General features: G+C 38.9%; 2 protein-coding genes across 2 annotated transcripts; both read left to right on the top strand.

Moving 5' to 3' along the window:
- The first annotated feature begins 253 nt into the window (after positions 1-253).
- On the top strand, positions 254-4,922 carry LOC124259728. The gene is made up of 3 exons (XM_046693916.1): positions 254-364; positions 3,568-3,774; positions 4,555-4,922. Exons 1-3 carry the CDS (start codon positions 298-300, stop codon positions 4,743-4,745), a joined length of 465 nt encoding a protein of 154 aa, XP_046549872.1. The 5' UTR covers positions 254-297; the 3' UTR covers positions 4,746-4,922.
- Positions 4,923-11,946: 7,024 nt separating this feature from the next.
- Positions 11,947-20,586, top strand: LOC124259726. The gene is made up of 4 exons (XM_046693913.1): positions 11,947-12,010; positions 13,834-14,040; positions 15,164-15,331; positions 20,486-20,586. The coding sequence occupies exons 1-4, from the start codon at positions 11,947-11,949 to the stop codon at positions 20,584-20,586; spliced, it is 540 nt and encodes a 179-aa protein (XP_046549869.1).
- Positions 20,587-20,805: the final 219 nt, after the last annotated feature.

Raw genomic sequence — 20,805 nt, 5'->3', positions numbered from 1 at the left:
ATAAAAATAAAATAAAAATCTACCATATACGTTCCTATCTTCCCCCAGCTCGTCAAACAGCCAATGTTACGTGCCGTCGACACAGAATAAGATCAAACAACTTAAAACACTGGTATAGGATGCTGCATATATTTTTCAAGTCGAATTCGCATAGAAAAAGAATTACACAAGGCTCCACGTGCCCCTATATTAGACGGGTCTCTATATTAGACGGGTCTCTCTGCATTTCGGCAGTTCTGCTTTCGGAGTTTTCAGACACGGATCCCTCTTCTTTTCAGACACCGGGTTTTGTACAATATGTTGAAGCTCCCTGGAATCTGTGTTGCTCTTCTGGGACTTGTCCTCACTGTTAACGGACAGACAGGTAGGTGATCCTTCACCTGTTGTCAGGTATATGCATTTTCACATTTAGCCAGTTGAGGTTCCCGTACCGTTACACGGATGACATTGTTGATCGGCTGTTGACAGATATATGTTCGTTTGTTTAACAGACTCGTTGTCTTAACGCTGTGAAAAAGTCGTCAAAATCGGCTTCATTTGCTTATTGTGGTGTCAAGTATTCACTCTAACTAAACGTTGTTAATAGTTATGAATCAAGGTTAACACTTAATTTCAAGTAAAACGTTACTTTCTGTGTCGAGATTAGACTTCAACGTCGGTAAAACCTAACTGTCTTCACCTGGTGTCAGGTATATACATTTTCATACTTAGCCAGTTGAAGTTCCCTTAATGGCATTGTTCATCGGCTGGAGATAGAGATGTTATCGTGTGTGCAACAGACTCATTGTCTTAACGCTTTGAAAAAACAGTCATTTGTTCATTGTGGCGTCAACTATTCACACTAAGTAAACGTTCATATATGTTAAGAATCAAGGTTAACACTACATTTCAACGTAAGTAAGTTGTAACTTTCTTTGTAGAAATGATATTTTAACGTAGGTAAAACCTGACTGTCATTGCTCAAATTATAGTGAGTGTGAGTGAGTTTAGTTTTACGCCGCACCCAGCAATATTCTAGCGATATGGCGGCGGTCTGTAAATAATCGAGTCTGAACCAGACAATCCAGTCATCAACAGCATGAGCATCCATCTGCGCAATTGGAAACCGATGACACGTGTCAACCAAGCGCTCAAATTATAATGTAACGTAGGTAAAACCGGGCTGTCATTGTTCAAATTATACTTTTACGTAGGTAAAACCTGGGTGTAATTGCACAAATTATAATTTAACGTAAATAAAACATGTCTCTCATTGCTCTAATTATAATGCAGCGTAGGGAAAACCTGGCTGTCATTGCTTAAACTATAATTTAATGTAGGTAAAACCTGGCTGTCATTGCTCAAATTATGATTTAACGTAGGTAAAACCTGACTGTCATTGATCAGATTATAATGTAACGTAGGTAATACCTGACTGTCATTGTTCAAATTATAATTTAACGTAGGTAAAATATGAGCTGTCATTGCTCAAATTACAATTTAACGTAAGTAAAACCTGGCTGTCATTCATCAAATTATAATTTAAAGTAAGTAAAACCTGGCTGTCATTGTTCAAATTATCAATTAACGTAGGTAAAACCTTGCTGCCATTGCTCAAATCATAATTTAACGTAGGTGAAATCTGGCTGTCATTGCTCAAATTATAATTTAAAGTAGGTAAAACCTGGCTGTCATTGCTCAAATTATAATTTAACGTAGGTACAACCTGGCTTTTATTCCTCAAATCATAAGTTAACGTAGGCAAAACCACTCTGTCATTGTTCAAATTATAATTTAACGTAGGTAAAACCTGGCTGTCATTGCTCAAATTATAATTTAACGTAGGTAAAACCTGGCTGTTATTTCTCAAACTATTATTTAACGTAGGTAGAACCTGAATGTCAATATTCAAATTATAATTTAACGTAGGTAAAACCTGGCTGTCATTGTTCAAATTATCAATTAAGGTAGGTAAAACCTGGCTGTCATTGCTCAAAATATAATTTAACGTAAGTAAAACCTGGCTGTCATTTGCACAGATTATAATTTAACGTAAGTAAAAGCTGGCTGTCATTGTTGAAATTATAATTTAACGTAGGTTAAACCTGGCTGTCATTGCTCAAATTATAATTTAACGTAAGTAAAATCTGACCGTCATCGCTCAAATTATAATTTAAAGTAGGTAAAACCTGACTTTCATTGTTCAAATTATCAATTAACGTAGGAAAAACCTAGTTGTCATTTCTCAAATTATAATTTAACGTAGGTAAAATCTGGCTGTCATTGTTGAAATTATAATTTAACGTAGATAAAACCTGGCTTTCATTCCTCAAATTATAATTTAACGTAGGTCAAACCTGGCTGTCATTGCTCAAATGATTATTTAACGTAGGTAAAACCTGGCTGTCATTGCTGAAAATATAATTTAACGTAGATAAAACCTGGCTTTCATTCCTCAAATTATAATTTAACGTAGGTCAAACCTGGCTGTCATTGCTCAAATGATTATTTAACGTAGGTAAAACCTGCCTCTCATTGTTCAAATTATATTTCAACGTAAGTAAAACCTAGCTTTCATTGTTCAAATTACAATTTACTTAGGTAAAACCTGGCTGTCATTGCCCAAAATAAAATTTAACGTACGTAAAACCTGGCTGTCATTGCCCAAATTATACTTTAACGTAAATAAAACCTGCTACTGTCATTGCTCAAATTATAAGTTAACGTTGGTAAAACCTAGCTGTCATCGTTCAAATTATAATTTAACGTAGGTAAAGTCTGGCTGTCATTGCTCAAATTATATTTCAATGTAGGTAAATTAAAATTAAACTATCATGGCTAGCAGAATACTTTAAGGAAGGTCAAACTTGAAGGAAATCAATGGAAAATACATATTATCATTTACCGATACTGCGACATTGAAACATCTTTGAATTAACAGAGACAACAGATCTGTAGAGTCAGCCTTCAAAGCCAATCTGGGGCGGTGGGTAAGCTTGTGGTTAAAGCTTTCGCTTGTCACGCCGAAGACCCGGGTTCGATTTCCCAATTGGGTACAATGTGTGAAGCCAATTTCTGGTGTTCCCCGTCGTGATGTTGCCGGAATATTGCTAAAAGCGGCTTAAAACCACACTCACTCACTGACTAAAGCCAATCAAAGTGTTTCTGCCCAGGGGAGAAATGGTTCTGTACAGTCACCTATATTAGTCCTGAATCTTCGTTAGTCATTAAGAATGGTTCTTTAAAGTCAGTCCTTATGCTTCTTTAAAGTGCTAGCTGTTGCTTTCCAAGCTGAACCTAAAAAAGTAACGGGGAATTAGTCCGTAAGAGAACAAGGCCACTACAAACCAGTACAAACTAGAGCGGCAGTACACATTCAAAGGTAATATCATACGAGAACAGTGATTATGTCAATAACGACAGTGATGGTATTATTCTCCTTCCAGGGTGTAATGATTATCATACTGAATGCTGGTCTTAGTGTAACTTCAGATATTATATCAGATGAAAGGCAATAGGCAATAGTGAACCATAGATGAGTGTAAGTTATCAGTGACATCTTATATAGACCATCGTGCTTGTTTACAGTGGCACCGGACCCTCGGTGTAGTGGCTTCCGGGAAGGCGACGGGAACATTATGGCTGAAGGCTTGGGGTGTAGATACTACCTCTCGTGTTTTAACTTCATCATCAATCGCGACCCCATGGCCTGTGCTGGAGACACCATGTTCAACCCCGACTCCGGAAGGTGTGATGCGGCGGAATGCTCCGACAATGGCGGTGTATCTAATTATGGTAGGTTCCCTGTTGCTACCTTTATACCAGAACTATGTTCATGACCACACATATCACAACTATGTTCATGACCACACATATCAAAACTATGTTAATCACCACACATATCACAACTATGTTCATGACGATGGGGTAGCCTAGTGGTTAAAGCGTTGGCTCGTCACGCCGAAGACCCGGGTTCGATTCCCCACATGGGCACAATGTGTTAAGCCCATTTCTGGTGTCCCACGCCGCGATGTTGCTGGAACATTGCTAAAAGTGGCGTAAAACTAAACTCAGTCAGTCATGACCACACATATACCACAACTATGTTCATGACCACACATACCACAACTATGTTCATGACCACACATATCACAACTATGTTCATGACCACACATATCACAATTATGTTCATGACCACACACATCACAACTATGTTCATGACCACACACATCACAACTATGTTCATGACCACACATATCACAACTATGTATGTATGTATGTATGTATGTATGTATGTATGTATGTATGTATGTATGTATGTATGTATGTATGTATGTATGTATGTGTGTGTGTATGTATGTATGTGTGTGTGTGTGTGTGTGTGTGTGTGTGTGTGTGTGTGTGTGTGTGTATGTGTGTATGTGTGTATGTCTATGTATGTGTGTGTGTATGGGTGTATGTGTGTATGTGTGTATGTATGCATGCATGCATGTGCGTGAGTATGAATTAATGATGAATCTGTAATGCCACATGATGAAGTTATGCGGTTGATCTCATCATGTATATTTTGAACAGACTGTGAAGAGGGTGCTCTACCAAATGATTGTTCCCGTTTCAACATCTGTTTCAACACGCCCAATGGCACCACCCTCTTCCAGTGTGGCGAGGGCACCTACTACCACAACATAAAGCGCGTGTGCGTCAAACCTGACGAGTATCCGGACCTGCCACAAGAACAGGGATGTACCTTCAACAACCCCCGTTAACCGCAGCCACAACTTCAGCATCTACGTCCACAACAGCTACAGCATCTACCGTGCAAGCAACTATTTTGTTGCCTATGACAAGTGTTCAGTATTAATGATGTTCTTTAGACAAATGTAGAGATAATATTTACATAAAAACATAGAACTATTGGTACAAATGAGCAATAAAATGTGAAACAGACATTGTTGGTGCTATTCTAATAAGGTTTAGGTCGGGCGATTCGGAAAGCCATTGAAGCACTGTAATGTTTTCATTCTGAAGATACTGAATAGTGGCATGTGCTGTGTAGGGCCGTGAACAACTCCCTCCATGGTCGGAACCATGTGAATCCTTTAGATTACGTCTGTGTACCGAATATTAGTTACATTTTCCCTGAAGGCGCACATTTCTGCGTGTCAGATATAGTTCCCAACAACATGACACTTTCACCACACTACTCCGCAGCCTCCAGGCGTCTATTGGCATTGTTTTGGTTTTCAGCTGTGAGTTGCGGTATAACGATATTCCTTCATTTAGCTAATAAATGCCAATGGCCGTCTAAAAGCATGTCAGGCAGTGTCCCTACTTACGATTCCTCAGAACTACACGTGCATATTGTGAACCACGTTTTCTCCATGACATTTTCATGCAAGTTCACACTTTCAAACGTAAACCTCCTGTTTCAGAAGATTTTGCACTGTGCGTTCGTTCCATGTACGCAAACCGGCATTATAATGGCAAAATAATAACAATGAAACTGTAACAATATTTTTGAAAAGTATTTGAAACGTCACATTAATATCACTTATCTGTTTCTTTTTGGGGAGAGTATATTTGTAGTCAATGCTTAGAGTGGTTGGCCATAAAACTTTTATAGATTTGCCGAAGACTTGAATGAATACCATAATACCATATTCATGAGTGCTCCTAAAGGCTTAGAGCCCGTTTCACAAACCGATGAGAGTGCTACGACTGTCGTAAGTCTATATTATACTAGAGTATGGAAGTTCGATCACATTAGCGCTACGATCGCTGTGTCAAATGGGGCCCTGGTTAGAATAAAGTAAGTAGGGAATCTGAAGGTAACAGAACGAAGAGTCTCAGATGTATGTAATTCGATATATGTGCCCTTAAGTTCTTCACTGACAGTGTACATACGTGATCTTCCAAATGTAAATCTGGAAACTGTTTGGCACATAGTACTTTAGAATAGTAAAAGAAATGATTCACAAGCCTGTATGGAGGGGCACATGAAAGCGACACTTTCAACACACGCATCGGCTGAGCAAGCATCCTTATCATCGCGAACAGTGGTTTCAACACTGATCTTCAGTCATTCATAGACAGTTTCACCTCTGTTTAGTCGTTTACGCCGGGAGATTATCGAGACTGGTTATTCTCTGGCCTTGACGCTGTATATTCAAAGATCATTGCTACAAAATAAAAGAAGTACGTCGTGCGGGTGGCATTTTTCTTCCCGATAAAATACCAATTTGGGTTTCAAATGTTTTGCAAGAAAATAGAGAAAGCAATGGTGACTAAGAAAGACAGACCCCAAACGGACCTGAAGAAATGCTGACAACTCCAGCTTCTATTTTAAAACTGAAAACGTTTTCTCTCGACTGGTAATGATAATCTAATGACATATCGTTAATACGTTTGGTTATGTTGACATTTACATTAGTCGTTAATTACCGTGTAGTCTGTCATGTTAACCAAAATTGTCTTACTGTGACTGGCTGATGAAATACACATACATATATAATGGTGGTTAAATATATAACAAAAAAAGATTAGTTTGTTCGATGATGATTCACATGTTTATTGTAGTTTTGTTTTGAAATTTGGGTTCCATTTTTCGGGAACTGTTTTTGGCATTATAACAGTTTGAAAACGGTTATCTTGTTTGATAACATCCACTTTTCAAGGGGAATTTTCCTATGCTCAACAGTTCATGAAAATTAGTGTCAGATATCTCGGCCTTTCCTCTGTTTATATTTCATAAGAAGTAAACCTATATTTGCAGAGGGTCTTAGATTTTCATCAAATTTTGTGAGTCAGTTTCTTTTGGCAAGCAATAAAGGAATGGGGTTTCATTTTACCAGTAAATATTTTTCCGGTACTTTCTTTACACTGAAAAAGTGCGCCCTAAACAAGGGACGATATGCACAGATGGGTACATGTTTTTCCCCAGTGTTGGGTAGGTGCATTTACACGCGCGATAAAATGGCAGCACCAGTGTATGCATCCTTCGTGGAGAAAGTGAAGGGCTTTGATTAAGAATGTCTTGGTAGTCATGGTAAATATTATATGGGGAAAAATATAATGATAGATTTAATTTGCTTGATTAAAGAGTAAATTTGATTACAGTAAGTTTTAGAAGATGTGAACTACCTGTTGTTTCTGATGTTTCTGAAACTCAGGGACATAATTGGATGAAGCCGAATGCTTGGCGAGAGTGTCACCAAGTTTTGTTGGCAATATCAGTTAATATATTAACACCGTACTTCAAATGGTGAAGGGTGAATTTTAAGCCTTTGGCTTTTATTCTTTGTACCATTTCCACACCTTTGAAATCGGTGTACTCAATTTATTTTGGACACATAATTTCTCCTAGAGTGACCCTTATTCTGTTTAAATGCGCGTCGAGCCTTGGCATTTTAACTTTATTCAAGTTATGCAAGATAGGATGTCGTCGAAAATACTTTTAGGCTTTCTTCTTACACTTTCTGGCCTGTTTGCATTCATTATTGAACCAAGGTTTACGAATATGTGGAGTTGCAGAGGACTGTGGAATTGTTTTGTCAGAAATATTGTTAAGTATGTCCGAAAAGGTCATGTTTCAAGTGTTCAATACTTGGAGTCATATATAATAACCAGTCAGTCTTGGTGAACTTCCTTCTTGATAAAGAAGAGTTTTAAGAATGGTGGGGAAGTGATCACATAGGTCATCATGTCCCAGCCATTCAAATTCATTATACAAGGTTGTATCGAGGAGTGCCAGATAGAGTGCAGAATATGTTCCAGTTGCTGGATGTAGATATCATTACATTTACAAAGGTTATTATACAGATCCTAACCAATTAACTGAAATAAGTACACTAATCTGCATATTGTCCCATTTTTGGGACAAATACAATTGAATATGGAAAAAATGCAAACGATTTAAATTTATTTTTTCTGTTTGAATAACGAAATACTTAAACGCATTCTGATGAACTTACATAGTTAAAATTGGGACCAAGACAAAAATCATCTGATCTCACACTTCGCCGAATTGGCAGGGGAGCGGCCTTGCCACGGGAGGTCGCCATGCTTACAGGGACGTGACTTTAAAAGTAATGTGAATGGTTCAACCACTAAAAATTTACTCAGCCGCTTTCACTTCTATACTGCAAGTCTCTATCTTGAACAATCAGAAGTACCCGTCCCCAAAAAGGGACAATAGGCATAAATAGGTTTCAAAGAGCAATATTGTACGATCAAAAATTCATCATAAGTTGATTACAATTACATAATTTGAATATAGAAACTAAGCAAAAAATTACAAAAGGTAAAATATCGTCATTTAGTAGCCTATAATCTTGCATGATTTAAAAGTGTATTATAACTTAACAAGTCGAAGAGAGTGATATATTAAAAATAAATACCCCATGAAAATTCACTAGCCAGTTGGGCCAGTGACTGTGGATATTTACTGTCCCGACTGATTTTTTAGAAACAATTCTCAACACAATATATCAGCTGAAACATACCAACGGCATAACAATAACGTTATTCACACTTGATTGTCATATACATAAGAATTCTAATATCTCATTACTGAGATTTACTGTCCCGACTGATTTTTTACTAGCCGCAGGCTAGCGGGCCAGTGGCTATTTCGCACGCTGGCTACACATATTGGTATAAGTCCACTGACATATTAGTCTCGTCCCCTAAATCCCCTAACACAACATTAATGAAGACTAGGACCGATTGTGAATAAAAGTAATGCAAGAGCCATTTTTAAGTAGGATTTGTTATCCAGGCTATTTTACCTCTTTAAAGGGTGCTGATCACGAAAAGTAGGATACCAAGCTGAAAATATGTTTGTGACACTCAAATTTGAAAAACAAAATGGCCTCCAAAATGGCCTTAAATAGGGGTAGGTGTGTACAGTATTTTCGCCTGTGATTGTATCTCTATTTCTTAATTTTGGAAACCTGAATTTTTATGACATTTAAGGAATGTTGATTATGAATAAATAGGATTCCAAGTTGCACCATGTTTATTGGACCCTCAAATTTGAAAAACAAAATGGCCGCCATAGTCGCCTCAAGTAGTGGTAGGTGTGCACGGTATGTCGTCACTTGTGACTGTATATCTATTTTCTAAATTCTTTGAAGCCTGACCTTTTTAGACATTTAAAGGGTGTTGATCACGATAACATAGAATATCAACTGAAAAAATTGATTATGAACCTCAAACTTGAAAACAAAATGGCCGCAAAAATAGCTGATTCTGTCATTGTTACCATAAAGTTATTGAGACTGAGGAAACAAATAGCATTCAAAGTTATACCAATACACAACTACATATGTTTCATGAACAGTTTAAATCATTTCGGATGGAAACAATACGGGTAATCAATGAAACTTTAGAAATAATTCTCAACACAATATATCAGCTGAAACATACCAACGGCATAACAATAACGTTATTCACACTTGATTCTCATATACATAAGAATTCTAATATCTCATGCTTTGCTTAACAATTTGGTCAAAACAACAACACACAAGTTTGAATTCAACATCTCATAATATTCAACGATTCATTGAAAAAGCGCCTTTATGACTTGACTTTGATCAATGACATTTCATCAATAAACACATAAACACTAATACAGCAAAAACTACACCTTGGGCTACCTTCACTACAACAGCAAGTACTACCTAGAGCTACCGTCACTACTACAGCAAGTACTACCTTAGGCTGCCGTCACTAATACCGCAAGTACTACCCGGAGCTACCGTCACTAATTCCGGAAGTACTACCTTGGACTACCGTCACTAATACCGCAAGTACTACCTTGGGCTGCCGTCACTAATACAACAAGTACTACCTTGGACTACCGTCACTAATACCGCAAGTACTACCTTGGACTACCGTCACTAATACCGCAAGTACTACCTTGGGCTGCCGTCACTAATACAACAAGTACTACCTTGGACTACCGTCACTAATACAGCAAGTACTACCTTGGGCTGCCGTCACTAATACAACAAGTACTACCTTGGACTACCGTTACTAATACCGCAAGTACTACCTTGGGCTGCCGTCACTAATACCGCAAGTACTACCTTGGACTACCGTCACTAATACCGCAAGTACTACCTTAGGCTACCGTCACTAATACAGCAAGTACTACCTTGAGCTACCGTCACTAATACAGCAAAGACTACCTCAGTTGTAAGTATGACAGTTACTTGCAGTAGTCAAAGTGTAAAAGACATTTAATACACTAAATACACGAGTTTATGTATGAATCGTTTCCTTCATATAACGAGTGTGTTATTCGTAGCTGGTCATGCATTCATGCATATTGATTGGATCAGCAACATGAATGTTAAGCATTCTATTTGAAGTAATCTCTTCACACACCTCGACGGGCTTGTCTTGGTTGAATGTTACGACTTGTACCAAAGTAATGATTGTTACTATTGACCCAGGTAAGAATGCAAGGATTGTATTCTGTATACAACGTGTATGACTGATTGGTATTTCAGTGTCAGTGACAGGTGCCTGTGGTTGTTATCACCTGAATAACAAGACGGTAACGACGTTAATGTCATGAACATACATATTGTGTATTTGAGGGGCGGCGGAGATAGCCTAGTGGTTAAAGCGTTCGCTCGTCACGCCAAAGACCCGGGTTCGATTCCCCACATGGGTACAATATGTGAAGGGCTTTTCTGGTGTCCCCCGCCGGAATATTGCTGAAAACGGAGTAAAAATATACTCACTCACTATTGTGTATTTGAAAACAGTTACGTGCACTGGATTTAGATTTCAGGCCAACAACAAGACACGTTGACTTCCAAAGACACGATGTTTAATCGACGACCTTCAAAAGCACATTCAAGGGAGATTACTCCAACTCATCATGTGGTAGATTAGAAAATCACCACTAGAAAATCAAGATCAAGTAACATGTTTGTATGAGGTAAGATAAATATGTATCACTCACTCACTATTGTGTATTTCAAAACTTTGTCAAAACGCGTTCTGTTATTTCAGAAATATGCAGTCTATCGATATTGATCAGTTGATAATACTGTGCCTCACCATGGCTGAAACCTGTTATAACGATACCGACCACATACGTTGTAACAGGTGCTCTTGTAATGCATGTTTGTATCGCGATGTGTACAGTCCAGCGATGCATACTGTCACAAATCCGACGAGTCGTACCTTGCGATGTCGCAGGGAGGGAGGTATGTACATGTACCAGGCGGTAGATTTGGGTCTATATTTCTCTCTATTAACCTTAACACTAGAAGGGGAGATACAGAAATGTACGGTGTCTTGGTTGAATCCGGAAGGTGTGCGTGCGTGTCTGTGTCTTCCCTCTCCTCTACATACAGCACAAGTAACGGAGCAGAATAAGTTCGTGCTGGTCATTTTCAAGGTGTCATCTATTTCTCTATATTTCCTCTGTCGAGGCGATTTGAGGCGACTGTGAAATCACGTTGCGTCCAGCAGTGATGTTCCTGTTACGCATACCATTTTTCGAACCTTTGACATCTGAAAATGTCTGCTATCACCATCTTGTATCGTTGTCAGCACGTGACCCATTCCATGACTCCTCCTGGTGTCTGGAAGTGTTTCCAATACTACCCCTCCTTTTCTCTCCCTTCCCCCTCTTTCATTTCTGCTGTCTTTCCCTCTCTGTGTCCCTTCCCCCAAAATTACATTCCACCATATACGTTCCTACCTTCCCCCCAGCTCGTCAAACAGCCTGTGCTACGTGCCGTCGACACGGGGCAAGATCAAACAACTTAAAACACCGGTATAGGATACTGAATATATTTAAAAGTCACATTCGCATAGAAAAAGAGTTTCACAAGACTCCCCTTGTCCCTTTATTAGACGGGTCTCTCTGCATTTCGGCAGTTCTCCTTTCGGAGTTTTCAGACACGGATCCCTCTTCTTTTCAGACACCGGGTTTTGTACAATATGTTGAAGCTCTCTGGAATCTGTGTTGCTCTTCTGGGACTTGTCGTCACTGACGGACAGACAGGTAGGTGATCCTTCACCTGTTGTCAGGTATATACACTTTCTCAATTAGCCAGTTGAGGTTCCCTTAACGTTGCACCGATGGCATTTATCATCGGCTGGAGAGAGAGAGATGTTATCGTGTGTGTATCAGACTCGTTGTCTTAACGTTTTAAAACATCATTTCCTCTTTTTCGCGTCAAGTATTCACTCCAAGTAAACGTTCTTATCAGTTAAGAATTAAGGTTAAAACTATTTTGCAAGGTAAGTAAAACGTAACTTTCTTTGTAGAAATTATGCTTCAACGTAGGTAAAACCTGACTATCATTGTTCAAATTACTTCAATATAGGTAAAGTAAAATTAAACTGTTATGGTTAACAGAATACTTTGAGTGAGTTAAAACTAGAAGGAAATCAATGGAAGATGCATGATATTATGTTCACTATCATTATCAATTACCGATACTGCGACATTGAAACATCTTTGAATTAACAGAGACAACAGATCTGTAGAGTCAGCCTTCAAAGCCAATCTGGGGCGGTGGGGTAGCTTGTGGTTAAAGCTTTCGCTTGTCACGCCGAAGACCCGGGTTCGATTTCCCAATTGGGTACAATGTGTGAAGCCAATTTCTGGTGTTCCCCTGCCATGATGTCACAGGAGTATTGATATGCGCGGCATAACACCCAACTTACTCACTCACTCACTAAAGTCAATCAAATTGTTTCTGCTCAGTGGAGAAAGGCAAAATGGTTCTGCACATTCACCTATATTAGTCCTAAATGTTCGTTAGAGTCATTAAGTATGGTCCTTTAAAGTATTTCCTAGATATTCGTTAGACTGACTGAGTTTGGTTTTACGCCGCTTTTAGCAATATTCCAGCAATATCACGGCGGGGGACACCAGAACTGGGCTTCACACATTGTACCCATGTGGGGATTCGAACCCGGGTCTTCGGCGTGACGAGCCAACGCTTTAACCATTAGGCTACCACACCGCCCCGCTTCGTTAGAGTCATTAAGAATGGTTCCTTAAAGTCAGTCCCAATGCTTATTTGAAGTGTCAGGTGTTGCTCCCCAAGTTGAAACTAGAAAACTTAACGGGGAATCTAATTACGAGAACTAGTTCACTACAAACCAGTACAACAAACAAAAGTGGCAGTACACATTCACAAGTAATATGATACGAGAGCAGTGGCTATGTCAATACAGACAGTGACCTCACAGGGTGTAATGATCATCAAACTGAATGCTGATCTTCTTTTCACGTCTACCCGTGAAGATTCGGGTTAGAATTGATCTTCAGTAACCGATGCTTGTCGTATGAGGCGACTAACGGGATCGGGTGGTCAGGCCTGCTGACTTGGTTCAAACATGTCATCGGTTCTCCAATTGGGCAGATCGATGTTCATGTTGTTGATGACTGGATTATCTGGTCCAGACACGATTATTTACAGACCACCGCCATCAACCTGGAATATTGCTGAGTACGGCGTAAATCTAAACGACATGACAGGCAATAACCACCTCCCCTCATAAACACAAGAAAAACACTCAAGAAGATTTTCCAACAACCCATTGGACTGTAGTACCCTGTAGTACCCTGTAGTACCCTGTAGTACCCTCCAGTGTCTAAACATAGCACAAGTTTAAATGTAGCACATCACTGACCCTAACTCACTATCCACTTATACAACGTTTACAATTACCACATTGTTACACTATTAACTGCTATCAAAACTAGCATAACAACAGCCACTACAAAAGGCACACCATTGTTCTTTAGAGTGAATCATAGATGAGTGTAAGTTATCAGTGACATTTTATACAGACCCTCGTGCTTGTTTACAGTGCCACCAGACCCTCGATGTAATGCCTTCCCAAATGGCGAAGGGAACATTATGGCTGAAGGCTTGGGGTGTAAATACTACCTCTCGTGTTTCAACTTCATCATCAATCACGAGCCCATGGCCTGTGCTGGAGAAACCATGTTCAACCCCGACTCTGGCATGTGTGATGCAGAGGAATGCACCGACAATCGCGGTTTTTCTAATTATGGTAGGTTCCCTGTTGCTATCTTTATATCACAACTATGTTCATGACCACAGATATCACAACTATGTTCATGACCACACATATCACAACTATGTTCATGACCACACATATCACAACTATGTTCATGACCACACATATCACAACTATGTTCATGACCTCACATACCACAACTATGTTCATGACCACACATATCACAGCTATATTCATGACCACACTTATCACAACTATGTTCATGACCACACATATCACAACCATGTTCACGGCCACACATATCACACCTATGTTCATGACCACATATCACACTATGTTCATGACCACACATATCACAGCTATGGTCATGACCACACTATGTTCATGACCACACATATCACAACTATGTTCATGACCACATATATATCACAACTATGTTCATGACCATCACATACCACAACTATGTTCATGTTCATGACCACATATCACAACTATGTTTATGACCACACATATCACAACTATGCTATATATTCATGACCACACTATATCACAACTATGTTCATGACCACACATACCATGTTCAACTATGTTCATGTTCACCACATATATCACAGCTATATTCATGACCACACACATTATCACAACTATGTTCATGACCACATATCACAACTATGTTCATGACCACATATATCACAGCTATATTCATGACCACACATATCACAACTATGTTCATGACCACACATATCACAACTATGTTCATGACCACACATATCACAACTATGTTCATGACCACACATATCACAACTATGTTCATGACCACACATATCACAACTATGTTCATGACCACACATATCATATATCACAACTATTACCTGTGGTTCCAGAACCAGTTGTCATAACATAGAAACAACATAACTACTGCTACTATTACACCACTTCGAACCTTACAGTCGTACTGCCTATTTTGCAACACCTACTTCGATACTCCTCGTTCCGCATCCTCCTCATTGTGCTGGAATATTGCTACAACTGGAGAAATTACTCACTCATTCATACTTGATTAATCTATAAACATGTATGTATGTGCGTGCGTGCGTGCGTGTAATGCCACATGTTGAAGTTATGAGGTTGGTGTCATTATGTATATTTTGAACAGACTGTGAAGAGGGTGCTCTACCAAATGATTGTTCCCGTTTCAACATCTGTTTCAACACGGCCAACGACACCATCACCTTCCAGTGTGGCGAGGCTACCTACTATCACAACATATTGCGAGTGTGCGTCCATCCTGACGAGTATCCGGACCTGCCACAAGAACAGGGATGTACCTTCAACTCCCGTTAACCGCAGCCACAACTTCAGCATCTACATCCACAACGGCTACAGCATCTACCGTGCAAGCAACTATTCTGTTGCCTGCCACAAGAACAGGGATGTACCTACAATCCCCGTTAACCATCGCAACTTCAGCATCTGCGTCTTGTTGCCTATGACAAGTGTTTACGACATGGGGGCAGATTCAGTATTAAAGATGTTCTTTAGATAAAAGTAATAACATTTTCATAAAAACATAAAAATGATATTACAAATGAGCAATAAAATGAGAGGAAAATTCCTTTATTTCTTAATTTGTCTGACGTTTCACCAGAAAATGATTGATGCATTTCTAATAAGGTTGAGGTCGGGCGATTCGGAAGCCCTGAGTTGCGGTATAACGATATCCTTTCATTCAGCTAATAAATGCCAATGACCGTCTAAAAGCAAAACGGCATTACACAGGCAACGTCCCTACTCACGATTCCTCAGAGCTACAACGTCCACAACAACTACGGCATCTACCGTGCAAGCAGCTATCTTGTTGTCTATGACAAGTGTTTATCATGGGGGGAGATTCAGTATCAACGATGGTCCGTAGACAAATGTAGTAATAACATTTTCAGAAAAACGAATCAGCAATATAATGTGAGGAAACTTCCTTTATTTCTTATTTGTCCCCACTCACGATTCCTCAGAACTACACGCGAATATTGTGAACTACGTTTTCTCCGTGACATTTTCATGCAAGTTGACACTTTCAAACACTTTCAAAGTTTCGGAAGTTTTACGCTGTGCATTCTTTGATTTAACATATTTTATTCATTGAGAAAAAAGATGGGCACAAGTTATCCAGCTTAATTCCAGAGCATATTACAAATCTATAATGAAAAGTTTCATAGAAACTTTGATATTGGTAAGGTTATCCAACTTAATGACGCCCTCTCTCCATCTACACAAAAACCGACATTACAATGGTAAAATTATAACAATCAAACAATTATATTTTTGAAAAATATTTGAAACGTCACATTAATATCACTTATCTGTTTCTTTTTGGGGAGAGTATATTTGTAGTCAATGCTTCGAATTTGGAAACATTCTTAAAGTGGTTTGCCATAAAAATTTTGAAGATTTGCTGAAGACTTGAATGTTGCTGCATTTTAATAGTATAACACCAAATGGGCGCTCCTACGGGCCTGGGGCCCGTTTCACAAACCGATGAGAGTGCTACGACTGTCGTAAGTCTATATAATAATAGAGTATGGGAGTTCGATAACATTAGCGCGACGATCGCTTTGTGAAATGGGGCCCTGGTTAGCATAAATAATATAAGTAGGGAATCTGAAGGTAACAGAACAAAGAGTCCCAGGTGTATGTAACTTGGTATATGTGCCCTTTAGTTCTTGTCACATTGACAGTGTACACACGTGATCTTCCAAATGTATACTTGGAAACTGTTTGTCACATATTGCTTTAGTATGGCAAAGGATATGACTCACAAGTCTGTATGGAGGGGCACATGAAAACGACACTTTTAACACACGCATCGGTTGAGCAAGTATCCTTACCATCGCGAAAAGTGGTGTCAGCACTGATCTTCAGTCATTCATAGCCAGTGTGACCTCTGTTTAGTCGTTTACGCCAGGAGATGGTAGAGATGATTGTTCCCTGGCCTTGATGCCGTATATTCAAATATCATTCCTACAGAATACAACAAGCCTGTCGTGGGGGTGGCAATTTTTCCCCGATAAAATACCAAGTTGGAAACTGTTTTGCAAGAAATAAAGGAAGCAATGGTGACTAAGAAAGACAGACCCCCAAACAGACCTGACGAAATGCCGACAACTCCAGCTTCTAAACTGAAAACGTTTCATCTCGACTGGACAAAGTTGGAACGTTATGACAGTAAAATGACATATCGTTAATACGTATGGTTGGTTATGTTAGCAAAGAACTCGTCCAATCAACACATTTCTTGGAATCGGCTCAACAACATGATGATAGTAATTTAATGAAAGTCAAGTATGGGAGCGACACTTTCAACACACGCACCGGTTGAGCAAGTATCCTTAGCTTATCATCGCGAACAGTGGTTTCAACACTGATCTTCAGTCATTCATAGACAGTTTCACCCCTGTTTAGCCGTTTACGCCGGGAGATTATCGAGACTGGTTATTCTCTGGCCTTGACGCTGTATATTCCTTGGCTCAACAGTTCATGAAAATCAGTGTCAGATATCTCCGCATTTCCTCTGTTTATATTATCTATATATGCAGAGGGTCTTAGATTTTCATCAAATTTTGTGAGCCAGTTTCTTTTGGCAAGCAATAAAAGGAATGGGGTTTCATTTTACCAGTAAATATCTTTTCCCGTACTTTCTTAACACTGCAAAAGTGCGCCCTAAACAAGGGACGATATGCACAGATGGGTACAGGTTTTTTCCCAGTGTTGGGTAGGTGCAATTACACGCGCGATAAAATGGCAGCACCAGTGTATGCATCCTTCGTGGAGAAAGTGAAGGGCCTTGATTAGGAATGTCTTGGTAGTCATGGTAAATATTATATTGGGAAAAATATAATGATAGATGTAATTTGCTTGATTAAAGAGTAATTTTGACTTACAATAATTTTTAGAAGATGTGAACTACCTGTTGTTTCTGATGTTTCTGAAACTCAGGGACATAATTGGATGAAGCCGAATGCTTGGCGAGAGTGTCACCAAGTTTTGTTGGCAATATCAGTTAATATATTATCACCGTACTTCAAATGGTGAAGGGTGAATTTTAAGCCTTTGTCTTTTATTCTTTGTACCATTTCCACACCTTTGAAATCGGTGTACGTAAATATATTTTGGACACATAATTTCTCCTAGAGTGACCCTTATTCTGTTTAAATGCGCGTCGAGCCTTGGCATTTTAACTTTATTCAAGTTATGCAAGATAGGATGTCGTCGAAAATACTTTCAGGCTTTCTTCTTACACTTTTTGGCCTGTTTGCATTCATTATTGAACCAAGGTTTACGAATATGTGGAGTTGCAGAGGACTGTGGAATTGTTTTGTCAGAAATATTGTTAAGTATGTCCGAAAAGGTCATGTTTCAAGTGTTCAATACATAGAGTCTTATATAATAACCAGTCAGCCTTGGTGAACTTCCTTCTTGATAAAGGAGGATCATCACCTGGGTTGAGAGTTTAAAGAATGGTGGGGAAGTGATCACTCCCACATAGGTCATCATGGCCCAGCCATTTAAATTCATTATACAAGGTTGTATCGAGGAGTGCCAGATCGAGGGCAGAATATGTTCCAGTTGCTGGATGTAGATCAGTGTTTGATTCATCATTACATTTACAAAAGTTATCCTCTGAAAAAAAGTCCTCAAGGATTTTACCTTTATTGTTAGTATGGATACTTACCAAAAGCTGGTTGTGTCCGTTCAGATCGCCCATGACGAAACATGGTTTGGGAAGTTGATCATACAGATCCTAACCAATTAACTGAAATAAGTACTCTAATCTGCATATTGTCCCATTTTTGGGACAAAAAGAATTGAGTATGGAAAAAATGCAAACGATTTTAATTTTATGTTCTGTTTGAATAACGAAATAGTTAAACACATTCTGATGAACTTACATAGTTAAAATTGGGACCAAGAAAAAAAGTCATGACCTCACACTTCGCCGAATTGGCAGGGGAGCGGCCTTGCCACTGGAGGTCACCATGCTTACAGGGACGTGACTTTACAAGTAATGTGAATGGTTCAACCACCAAACAATTTACTCAGCCTCATTCACTTCTATACTGCAAGTCTCTATCTTGAACAATCAGAGAGGTACCTTTTTCAAGTACCCGTCCCCTAAAAGGGACAATAGGCATAAATGGGTTATAAAGAGCAATATCGTACGATCAAAAATTCATCCTAACTTGATTACAATCACATAATTTGAATATAGAAACTAAGCAAAAGATTACAAAAAGGTAAAATATCGTCATTTAGTAGCCAATAATGTTACAAGATTTAAAAGTGTATCATAACTTAACAAGTCGGAAAGAGTTATATATTTTAAAAAAATACCCCATGAAAATTCACTAGCCAGTCGGGCCAGTTACTGTGGATATTTACTGGCCCGACTGATATTTTACTAGCCGCGGGCTAGCAGGCCAGTGGCTATTTCGCACGCTGGCTACACGTACTGATATAGTCTACTGATATACCAGTCTTGTCCCCTAAATACCTAGCAACATGCACGTGTGTGTAGCTTCACGTACTGGTATAGTCTACTGACATACGCCTTGTCCCCTTAATACCTAGCACCATGCACGTGGGTGTAGCTACACATACTGGTGTTTTTAACCCTCAAAATTTAAAATCAAAATGGCCACCAAAATCACCTAAAATAGTGGTAGGTGTTTACAGTATTTTCGCCTGTGATTGTATCTCTATTTCTTAAATTTGGAATTCTGACTTTTTATGACATTTAAGGAATGTTGATCATGAATAAATAGGATTCCAAGCTGAAAAATGTTGATTGGACCCTCAAATTTGAAAAACAAAATGGCCACCATAGTCGCCGCAAGTAGTGGTAGGTGTGCACGGTATGTCGTCACTTGTGACTGTATATCTATTTTCTAAATTCTTTGAAACCTGACCTTTGTAGACATTTAAAGGGTGCTGATCACGATAAAATAGAATGTCAACTGAAAAAATTGATTATGAACCTCAAACTTGAAAAACGAATGGCCGCAAAAATAGCTGATTCCGTCATTGTTACCATTGAGACTGTGAGGAAACAAATAGCATTCAAAGTTATACCAATACACAACTACATATGTTTCATGAACAGTTTTAATCATTTCGGATGGAAACAATACGGATAATCAATCAAACTTTTAACAAACAATTCTCAACACAATATATCAGCCGAAACATACCCACGGCATAACAATAGCGTTACTCACACTTGATTCTCATATACATAAGAATTCTAATATCTCATGTTATGCTTAATAATTTGGTCAAAACAACCACAAACAAGTTTGAATTCAACATCTCATAATATTCAACGATTTATTGAATAAGCATCTTTGTGACTTGACTTTGATCAATGACATTTCATCAATGAACACATTAGAACTGTTATTGAAACAGCTTTCCTCATCACCAGGCCTCCGGAGACTGGAAGACAAGACAAAGGAGCTTGTAGCTGATACAGTGTTCCGCAGGGAGCGAGTGAAGGCTGTGGTAAACAGGAGTGATGTGCTCTGATTTCCTAGTCAGTGTAACAATCCTTGCTGCAGTATTTTTAACTTGTTGTAGTTTGTTAAGCTGCTGTTTAATTAGTTGCTCCAGACAGTAGGGAATTACAATGGTAATTAGCGACAGGACCAATGTGGCAGTAGAGTTCTATTTGTCAGGCACTTGCGAAGTTTACCAATATTCCTGAGGACAAGAAAGCGGGTTTTGTTAGATTGTTGACATATGAGT

This window comes from Haliotis rubra, unplaced genomic scaffold (genome assembly GCF_003918875.1).
Source record: "Haliotis rubra isolate DU_JTF1 unplaced genomic scaffold, ASM391887v1 Scf734, whole genome shotgun sequence".
Classification (NCBI taxonomy): domain Eukaryota; kingdom Metazoa; phylum Mollusca; class Gastropoda; order Lepetellida; family Haliotidae; genus Haliotis; species Haliotis rubra.
The sequence above is the reverse complement of the archived record's forward strand: the minus strand, read 5'-3'. Positions and strand labels throughout refer to the sequence as shown.

Excerpts from the sequence above, each read along its gene's own strand:
- LOC124259728 (XM_046693916.1), top strand. The coding sequence starts at position 298 with ATGTTGAAGCTCCCTGGAATCTGTGTTGCTCTTCTGGGACTTGTCCTC. Across the intron at positions 365-3,567 it reads CACTGTTAACGGACAGACAG|TGGCACCGGACCCTCGGTGT; the intron begins GTAGGTGATCCT and ends GCTTGTTTACAG. Across the intron at positions 3,775-4,554 it reads TGGCGGTGTATCTAATTATG|ACTGTGAAGAGGGTGCTCTA; the intron begins GTAGGTTCCCTG and ends TATTTTGAACAG.
- LOC124259726 (XM_046693913.1), top strand. The coding sequence starts at position 11,947 with ATGTTGAAGCTCTCTGGAATCTGTGTTGCTCTTCTGGGACTTGTCGTC. Across the intron at positions 12,011-13,833 it reads CGTCACTGACGGACAGACAG|TGCCACCAGACCCTCGATGT; the intron begins GTAGGTGATCCT and ends GCTTGTTTACAG. Across the intron at positions 14,041-15,163 it reads TCGCGGTTTTTCTAATTATG|ACTGTGAAGAGGGTGCTCTA; the intron begins GTAGGTTCCCTG and ends TATTTTGAACAG.